The 10,583-nt window shown below is 47.0% G+C and overlaps 1 protein-coding gene across 1 annotated transcript in view; it reads left to right on the plus strand.

Moving 5' to 3' along the window:
- Nucleotides 1-8,130, plus strand: part of Glt1d1 (glycosyltransferase 1 domain containing 1) — a 61,441-nt gene extending 53,311 nt beyond the window's left edge. The window contains exon 12 of the mRNA XM_027413857.2: nucleotides 7,981-8,130. Coding sequence (XP_027269658.1) covers nucleotides 7,981-8,130 — 150 coding nt within the window. The remainder of the gene's footprint in view (nucleotides 1-7,980) is intronic.
- The last annotated feature ends 2,453 nt before the right edge of the window (nucleotides 8,131-10,583 follow it).

Consider the following 10,583-nt stretch of genomic DNA (forward strand, 5'->3'; position numbering starts at 1 on the left):
TTCAGAGAGATTGGGCCTGTGTAAGGGGGTAGGGTACATAGCCAGAAACCTTGAGCAGAGTCTGGGAGCTCAGAGTAGTTCTAATGGGCAGGCAGCAGAAGAAAAGGGTCTTGGTTTGTGGAACATAAAAGTTGAATTTGGCCAGGCACCATGTAAGCTTGAGGGAGGAGAGAAAGCAAGGGAAACCCATGGACCATACAGCATAGCTAGATGTGGAGGTGGAAGAACATGGGATGTATTGACATCTAGAAAGAGGATCATTTTAGATGCTGGGATGTGGCTCAGTTGGTAGAGTCCCAGCCTAGCATGCATGAGGCTCTGGGTTTAGGCACCAGCACTGTATGGAACTGGACATGGCAGTGTGTGCCTATGAATCCAGCATCTGGGAGAATCTGAAGTTCATCCTTGGTGAGAGCTGTGTGGAACAGGGTACTCAGCCATTGGTTTTATTTGTGGCTGCCTTTCTGTCTTCAACTTCTTTTCTGCCCCTTCAGAGTGCCCACCCCTTCAGAGTGATTTCTGCCACCAAGAAGTAGAGATCTAATGCCCACTTTCAGGATGTGGGTCTCTGCATTATGTGGTTTTCTAGCATCCAAGACAGCACCTGCCCCTAAGCTCTTGTTCCTTGGCAATGAATGGTAAAAGCCAGATCTTATACCAGAAACCCCAACCCCAACCCGAACCCCTGTGACAGCTATTTGCAAGGAGTATAGAGAGGAATCTGGAAGGAAATGGCTGTATTAGTTTGTTTTCTATTGCTGTAGTAAACACCATGACCAGAAGCAACATGGGGAGAAAAAGGTTTTATGTGACCTATACATCCCAATCACAGTCCATCACTGAGGAAATTCAGGACAGTAACTCAAGCAGGAACAGGAACAGGAATGACAGAGGAGCACTGCTTACTGGCTTACTCCCCATGGCTTTCCCAGCCTGCTTTCTCTTGTCTTCTCTTCCCTTTCCTTCCATTTCCTTTTCTTCCTTCCTTCCTCTCTTCTTCCTCCTCCTCATTCTTCTTTTTTCTTCTTTTCTGACACAGGGTTTCTCTGTGTAGCCCTGGCTATCCTAGAACTCATTCTGTAGATGAGGCTGGCCTCAAACTCACAGGGATCCACCTGCCTCTGCCTCTGCCTCCTGAGTGATGGGATTAAAGATGTGCACCACCACCACCCGGCCAGCAGCCTGCTTTCTTATACAACCTAGTATCACCTTGCCCAGGGGTGGTACCATCCACAGTGGGCTGAGCCTTCCCACATCAATCAACAATCAAGAAAATTCTTAGACATACCCACAGGCCAATCTGATGGAGAGAAGAATTTCTCAATTAAAGTTCCCTCCTCCCAGGCAACTCTAGTTTGGGTCAAGGTGACAAAAACTAAATAGCACAAGGCTTTTGCTTTGGGAACCTTATAAGGTTCCTACTGGATCATCTATATTTATCTGTCTGTGTTTATATCTATATCTATCTATGTCAATACCCTCAACTATCTACATCTATCTCTATATCCATCTCTATCTAATATCTCTATCTTATGTATATCTGTATGTATAGATTTACATATGTTTATGTCTATATTTCTATCTGTATCTATCTAATATCTATATGTATCTATATCTCCTATCTATCTATATCTCTATCTGTATCTATTTTTTATCTAAAAGGTTGATGACTAAACATATTTCATGGTTGTAGGCACAGAATAATCTCTGTTTTTGTATACTTCTCCTCTGGAAAATTTCAATTAAACAAAGCTTTACAAACCTGCTCAGCATTGATTTCTCATTACCTCAACGATCTGGTTATTTCTCCATTTAAGAAAGAATGAGTCCAGTGGCTTTCCTGGGTGTTTTTATAGCTTAGTTTTATAGCTTCAAAATTAAGATCCATATGACATTTAATAGAAACTGTGAATTCCTATTCTGCCAGGATTGGGATCTTCAAGGGAGGCTCATGCTTATCCTATAGAAAGCTTTCTATTTGTTCTTTAGGCAACTGTAGAGAAATAAACTTTGGAATATTAATGAGGGCAGTGACTAATGTTTATAAAGGTCATGTTATATTCCAACTCCTATTCTTAGTGGTCAACATGACTTGTTTTCTTTTATTTATTTATTTTTTTCAAGACAGGGTTTCTCTGTGTAGCTCTGTGCTGTCCTGGAACTCAGTCTTTAGACCAGGCTGGCCTTGAACTCAGAGATCTGCCTGCCTCTACCACCCAAGTGTTGGGATTAAAGGTGTGCACCACCACTGCCTGGCCAAATTATGTTTTCTTAAACATACATTTTCTTTTTGAGACAATGTCCGCATAGCCCAGGCTGTTCTCAATACCTGATCCTCCCGCCAACCCCACCCCCATCTTCCAGTGCAGAGATTATAGACAGCCACCACCATACTGAGTGTATGAAGTCCTGGGGATCAGATTCAGGGCTCCATAAATGGCTGAGCTACATCCCCATCACAAGGCATATGTCTTTCTTAGCAACAGTGCCTTTTTCTTTAAGCAGGGAGGACTTTGTGTTTGGGGAAAGCAAGGTACTCAGGCTGGGAGGTGGTGGTGCTCAGGGGGTCTTGTTTCCATTGGAAATACACCATGGCCTGCAGGCACTTTCTGTTGCATGCTTCTCCTTCATCCAGAAGATGGAGGTACGACTCTCTGGAAGTAGAAAATGCTGTGCCAAGTGCTTTGTAGATTTTTGAATAATCAAATCTAGACAGTATCTGTTTTCAAATTTAAATTTAGAGCCAGCAAGATCACTTAATGGTAAAAAGGCACTTACCAGGGAGTCTGAAGATTTGAGTATTATCCCTAGGACTTTAATGGTGGGAGAAGAGAACCGACCTGCAAGTTGTCCTATGACTTCTACATGCTTTAAAAAAAATGAAAACAAACAAAAATAATAGGTATACAAAAATAAATAGAAGTTAGTTAAATAGTCACTAAAAGTCCAGTTCCCAGTCTCTGTGCATTTGGAAGCTCAGAGGTCCCAGCCGGTGTAGGCCAGGGCTCCAATGTGGACAGCGAGGGCCCTGGGCAGAGAAGAGCTTTGACAAGCTGGGCTCAGCCTCTATGTATGGTGCACAGGCAGGGTCAACTCTGTGAGTCAGGACAGTTACACCTACCATGAGCGGGTTGACAGAGCGAGTCTTTGCCCCAGTGACCGAGGTCCTGCAAAGAGCCCAGCCCAGGTGAAAGATGCAGAAATGGACGTACACACATATGCGCGTGCGTGCACACACACACACACACACACACACACACACACACACACACACACCCTTCCTCCATCCCCTCCTCCTTACCTTGCCCCCTCCCTTCTGCTTTCCTTTTGGGAGGAATTCTGGCACTTTCCCACCTAGCAGTCCCCCACAGTGGCTTCTCTCAGCCTTTCCTTAACCAGGTTCATCAGGAGTAGGGACCCTTTCCTGTCTGATGCCCAACCCTACCCTTTGCTGGAGACAGATGGCACAGTCAAGCCTAGGGGAACCCCCTAGTGACCCACGGAGCCTGGGCTTGATGAGTGTGGCTGGATGGAGAGAGACACCAGATGGGGCTCATGCCTCAGGATAACGGAAGCTGCACCTGGGGTTAGCTCGGCCGTGGACCTTAGCATCTCCTGGGCTCTGTACTGGCCTAGCTATCAGGGTATTGGGGCAACATCAAGAGAATCATACTAGTCAGGAATCTCCCCAAAATATGAGGGAGAAAGGATGAATGGTTTCTCCAGGGAGCTCCACGTGTCCCCATCATCCCAGCTTCTGCACAGTCACTTGCTAACATGCAAAGCTCGCCTCTGTGTTGTCTCCAAAACAAAGATGAGGTCCACCTCATGGACCTCCAACCTGGGGAAGGGGGCCAGTTGTGGCCCAAAGGGATGGTTCCTCCCCTTACTCTTTCAGTCTGCCTATGTCCTATGAGGGTTCAACCAATCCCACTGCAGGATCCCTCATCAGGCACGGAGGTGGGTGGCAGATATAATGGCATCTCTGAATAGGTGCAGAACAGTGCTGCTCTGTGGGTGTTCACTGGAAAGAAGGTGCTGGCTGGTGAGTACCCTGGAAGTCAGCAGGTGTCTGAGTTATCCCTTGGAGGATGCCCTTGGGCTGTCACGGGCAGGGTATTGCAAGAGGGAAAGGTGGGAGCTGCAAGTAGGCTCAGTCATCCGCTGGGTGCCTCTGCTTGTGTTTCCCACTGTCCCCTCTTCCTGTGGGCTTTGTCTCCACTGTGTCCCATCTTCACCAGGCAGCACTTGGTCCTACCTGTGCTATTTATTTCAGCAGCCACCTCCATTGCAGCACCTTTCCTGGCCTTGGGCCACCAAAGGAAACTGTTTGAAATAATGAGAATCAGTTCCACCCACCACGTCTGAGAACCCTCTGTGCTTCCCATCACATACAGGGAGTGATGCATGTGCTAGACCAGGCTCAGGGCCCTGCACAGGGCCCACTATGCCTTCCTTCACCCAGATCCACTGGTTATGGCCCACAGGAGCTGGTTGCTGTGTAGAATGCCATTCCCATGCTAGCTCCTTTGTTGCAGAGCTCTCCTTAGTCTAGGTAACGGCAGGGTTCCCACCATAGCACCAGATCTGCAGTTTTAATTTCTTCTTTCAATCTCTTGTAAATGAGCCACTGCCTCCTCATCAGCCCCAAGCTCCTGGAGGGCAGGGCTGAGGAGGAGAGCTGTGGAATGCTGTCTGCTGGGCAGGACATGGTAGTCACACCCATGGACTCACAGGGTAGCGTTTTTAGCTACCACCCAGTTGCTGTGAAAACACCATGCAACTTATAGAAGAAAGAGGTTATTTTATTTTTGACTCACAGTTCTAAAGGATTAGTGTCCATAATGGCACGGACAGCATGGTGCACAGGGCAAGAGCAGGAAGCTGAGAGCTCATATCCTTGACTGTAATTATGAAGCAGAGAGTAAATCAGTAATGGTTGTGGAGTCCTTTTTATCTCAAAGCCTGACCCCAGTAATCTATGGTCTCCAGCCAGTCTGCATTACCTACACCTCCCCAAACAGCATCACCAAGTGGGGACCAAGCGTTCAAAAGACTAGGCAGAGGACATTTCTCATTCAAGTCACCACACCTGCGTAAGACCCACCCAAGATCAAGCCAATCAAAGCTCCTGCCCAAATGGGGTAGGAGGGTTCCCAGGGCTGTAGCCCTAGCTGAGAATCTATTGGAAGCTGATGGCTGCCGGGGAGGGAGAGTCATTCTTAGGAGTATGTGGCTACTGGTAGGTTGCTCATAGCCCAGTGGGTGACTCTAAAATCATCTGCTACTAATTTCAGTGAGTTAGTTTTTTAAAGAGAGATGAAGGTAAAAAGATGTGTTGCGGGGACTAGTAGAGAGCTGGGCTGAGAAAGTACAATGGATTGAGATACTTTGTATACGTATATGAAATTTTCAAAGAATTAAAAATGTTATTTTTTTCTTTAAAGAAAGAAAGGATACAGTTCCCACCACACCAGCAACAGAGGATGACATGGGAACAAAGTGAACTGCAAACAGTTATCTGAAGACAAACAATGCTTGCTTGTATCACTTAAAAACAAACAAACAAACAAACAAACAACTTGATACAGCTGTCGGAGCCAGGCTCTGCACTCCTGCAACCCTGGAGACAGCTCTGGTCTGCACCTTCCTTTCATTTAGTTGGCTGTGTTCTTTGTATTTCTGAGTGATTTACTGAGTGTGCCACTACTGGCTACTCACTGGGGATGGGCAGCACGTGGTTTTCCCAAGGCTGATTTGTAAACAACCATGACCACTCACTCTGAGCTCTCTGAAGAACTGGGCTTCTATACATGATTTTTATTTTAATTGCTTTAGTGTATGCATCTTCTCTGCCTTTTACTGATCTCCACTGGTGGCTTTCAAGAGTACATTCTTGGTCCTAGAGAAAGCGCTACCCTCAAAGACACTTGACCTGCTTTAATACCCTGTGGTGCTCTGGGGTAAGAGCTGTGCAGAACCTATGATTGCTCCAGGTTGACTGACTGCAGATCAGCCTCTGCTCCAATTTAGTGTGGGCACTCCAAAGACCTTTTTCTGTGGCCTTTGCTCTGTAGTTCTTTGGTCTGTTTGGTGCGGTGGCCCCTGGTAGGTTTCAGATATGCAGTCTGATGTTGCACACATAGCATGGATTCATGGGAAGCCATGGAGTGTGGACCAGTCAAAGGCATCCTAGCTCCTGACCTTTGCCATGGCTCCTGTCCTTTGCCAGCTTCTTCTGGTTGGGAGTGACTCAGGATTTTTTCTGTCCTTGAGTCAAGGAAATGGGTTAGGCTTACCCATGATGTGTTTGCCATAGCACCATAGTCAGTGTGGACAGATAGGGCCAACCATGGGTATGGGTCTTCTCCCTGGATCACATTACTCTAAAAGCTGGATATCATCTGAGAGGAAGGAGAAAGTAAGTGCTCGGCTGCAGGCTGTGGTGTTTATGGCTGATTAAGCAGCTGAGTCCCATGGAGGCATTTGGGACCCAGGGCCAGCTGCCAGCCAAGTGAGTCCACTTGTGCTATAGCTGAGCAGGGGACTGGGTGGTCCAGGGTGGTGTCCCTCTTGCAGTGGCATTGCATCTCTGTCCTTGGTGTCTCATCCTCAGTGAGGTTGCCCCAAGCATCTTTCTGTGTCATTTCTTAAGTAGACTTGAGAGAGAAGAGCAGAAACTAAAGCTAGATTTTACTTCTAAAATCTACTAGAGTTTCCATCTTGAAAGCTTTGCCTGTAAGTCACAACAATATTATATCATCACAACTTCTGACATACCACATGGATAAAAGTAAGATCCCAGGCTTGTCCACTTGCTGTCACAGAGAGGAAAAATAAGTCTTGACACCAATAGGAAGAGTGACAGAACTACAATGCAAAGACCCCTGCATGAGGTTTGGAGGGCCCGTGGCAGCTGACTTTGCAGACAGTCCTTGACCAAGAGCAAAGGAAACAGTGGCAGGTAGCTCTTCCACTCACAGAGACAGTATCCTGGCTTCATATGGTGCTTCTGATTTCTAGCTATGATCTCTCTTGTATCAAGTCTTCTTTTCCCAGATATCATTGCTGAGGAAACAAACAAACAAACAAATGGGCGTTTTATCAGAGTCCATCCCCCATCATCCAGGATTTTGCTCTAAAATTGTCCCACATTTTGCAGTGATATTAAGCAAGGATCCCGGCTTCAGCCCAATCATCCACATCAGAGAAATCAAAGATATGGTCAGCATCATAAAGTAATCCCCAAGTGCTAAGCCCCTCAAATAATTTTAATATGAAGGCTGTTCTGCCACACGGTGAGAATAAATACGTTATGTTTTTATGGTGAAAAGAACACCAATTTACTACAAAATGTGTATGTAATACATAAAAATAAAATCCCACCCACATAAATGTTGCTATTTATATTGCCAGCTATAAAAGGCATTCAACATTTAATTAACAATAATTTTGAGAATATGGGGACGTTCCTTCTTGACAGTAAAGTCTCAGCCACTGTCTCCTGGTTAGAATTTACTCAAGCTGAGTGGCTAAGAGAATAAAAGTAATTAAATGTTTATGAGTTCCTGCGTGAGTGTCTTAGTGTGTGCTCGTTCTTACTTGTGCGTGTATGGGTGTGGGGGTGAGGTTGAATTACCACTTATGGGAGTCAATTCTCTCTTTCCATCATGTGGGTCTTGGGGATTGAACTCAGGTTGTTAAGCTTGGTAGCAGGCACCTTTACCTACTGAGCCATCTCTCTGGCCTGACATATACAGAGTTTCTTAATCTTAATGTTTGCACTACTCTGATTCCCCCACTGAAAGCCTTGTTTCTCTAGGCTGTGAGTCAGACATGAGGAGTGGTGATGGGGTGGCGGTCGGGGTGGTGGGTGGGGGATGATCAGGCACTGGTGCAGACATAGGCTTTCAGGCAGCTCCTCAGGCTCCCCTCCGCTCATCACTCATATGTGTTTCTCTTCCACTTCCTGTTTTCCAGGAGTTCATTCAGTTGGCAAAGAGACTGCTTAGCGATCCTGCGCTGGAGAAGGAAATCGTGACCAATGGAAGGGAGTACGTGAGGACACACCATTCCTGGCAGGTGGAGAGAGACACCTACCAGCGCCTCGTCCGGAAGCTGGAGGATTAAATGATGGAAGTCTATGTTTGCCACATCTGTCCAACAACCGTCTGGTGCTCAGCTCTGGGTAGATGCCAAAAGATGGGACCTAGTCCTGGACCACTGAAATCCTAGAGTCCCCAGAAACATATCCACCCCCAACTCCCCTGTGTGGCAGACACAGTTCCAAAAGTGCTTACAGCTCAGTTCTGGATGGGCTTATAGCTCACTCCTAAAAGTGCTTAGGGCTTGGTCACAGATGTGTTTACGGCTCTTTGCAGGTGATGGAGGTACATCTCTGGGGGAGTGCTCCAAGAACTGCTTTTAAAACTTATGGAGGTTCCATTTTAAGCAACCACAGTACAGACCCTTCTCCTGCCTTCAGAGTGACTTTTGCCTGTCATTGCCAGTTCACAAGAAACAAAAAGGCCAGGACTGTCAACTGAGTGGAACTGGCAGCATTTTTGATAAGATCTTGACAGGGTCCTAATGGGCATGTGAGGGTGGGCCCCAACTGTGGCTGGTATGTTAATAATCTCTGGAGAAGCTATGAATGGGTTCTATCAGAACATGTCACTCCTCACTGGTGCACCCTGAGGGATGCTTTCCAAAAGAGGTCTGCAGGCCCCACCCACCTGTATCATGTCACAGAGAACATAGAAGATGATGGAGGCTGGGACCTTGAGTTCAGTGTGGGTGCTTTTCCCTCTTATTGCTAGGGAATTGAGGGCAAGTGTTGACTAAGTCACAAGACAATGGTGGGACCCAAGACTGTGACAGGAGGTCACTGGGGTATGGGGAGGTCAGCCTGAGGGTCTTTCGGTGGGATCTCCTTACACCAGCACACTGTGTGTTCAGTGCCCTCTTGCTGAATTCCAGCAAGGCTATGCTACTGTAAGCAAGACATGGAATAGACACCTGTGCTAAAGCAAGCAGCTTGGAGGCAGAGAGAAGAAAAATGCAGACAGGAGACACACATCAGGCTCTGGAGGGAACTGAGGAGGACTCAGCACCGAGAGAGAGAGAGAGAGAGAGAGAGAGAGAGAGAGAGAGAGAGAGAGAGAGAGTGGGGGGGAGGGAGGGAGGAAGGAAGGAAGAAAGGAAGGAAAGCTAGAAGCAACATTTCATTTTAAGAGAAGCAGGCTAGAAGAAAGTAAACCAGTGCTTCAGGGATAAGACTAGAGCCCCATTCCATAGGATACAGTCAGGCTTTCCATTTCCATACCTCAGATCTTGCACAGTCACTTTCACGAAGGCTCCAGCCAAGGTATCGGCAATCCCAAAGTCCTTGAGCACCTAGTGTCTGGAGGCCAGCTGAGCAATGTACTCATTTCCTTGGCCCCTGACTTGAGCTGGGGTCTTATTCTCTGGGCACAAGGAGAGGGAGGCAGTAATTAAGCCTGAATCCCGAAGGCAGTTCCTCTGAGCCCAGAGTTCAAATCCACCTCAGGAGAGGTATGCAGAGGTCAGGTGTCATTGTTTACAAAGTGGGATGCTCTGGAAAGCACACCTCTCCTTTGCCCGGGGTTGACACCACTGCCAGACCTCCACCATGCCAGCATCACTACTTCTGCAATGAGCACTTTGGGGAAGGGAGGGTTCTTAATTAATAAAACGTGTCACCATCAACCATACAAAGGCAGCACTGTTTATTCATCCCAGGTGTACTGCTTGTGGTCCCTGAGAAAACAAATATGATACTTAAGTGTCTGAATAGAGGGGTTTGACATGGACTTAAACTAAAGTGCGATAGTTTTCCCTTTCAGTAACAGACACTTTAGTTACAGATAAAGAGGAGAGGTTCACGCAGGCTCACAGCTTGGAGTTTCTAATCTATACCTGGTTGGCCCTATTGCTCTGGGCCTGTGGCAAAGGAACATCTTGACAGGAATAATTGGCAGAGCAAACCTGCTCCCTTTGTACCTGGGAAACAAAAGAGAAAGAAGAGGCAGTGGTCCTAGAACCCCACTCAAGGTTGATAATGACCTCCAGACCACACAGTAGGCCCTATCTCTTTAATATTCCACCTTCTCAGAGGGGCACACTGCAGCTGTTTTTTCAGGTGAGTGTGTGGGAGACACTCACCACACAGGCCCAAGAGGGAGGTTCGCAAATGTTTGAGCACTTAGCAGGCACCGTGTACAGCCTGGCTCTTGCCAGCCTTATGACTGCTACTTCACTCATGACAGTTTCATCATATCAGCCCCTCACAGACTAGGGTGCAGTGAATGTTCCATTCTCTTTCTAGTCACCATGACAGAATCCCTAGCAGTAGCAACTGAAGGGAAGTGGGATTTCCTTTGGCCCATCTGCCAGGGCATTCAGTCCACCCCAGAGGCTGTGATGACTCTGTGTGGCAGGGCTGTCTTTGGCTGATCATAGAGTTGGGGTAGGAAGCTATGTCAGGCCAATATCTTCAAAGGCATGTTTCCAGGGACTCCCTCCATTGGCCAGGACTCCCATCCCAAGGTTCCACAGCTTCA

Source organism: Cricetulus griseus, chromosome 4 (assembly GCF_003668045.3).
Source record: "Cricetulus griseus strain 17A/GY chromosome 4, alternate assembly CriGri-PICRH-1.0, whole genome shotgun sequence".
Classification (NCBI taxonomy): domain Eukaryota; kingdom Metazoa; phylum Chordata; class Mammalia; order Rodentia; family Cricetidae; genus Cricetulus; species Cricetulus griseus.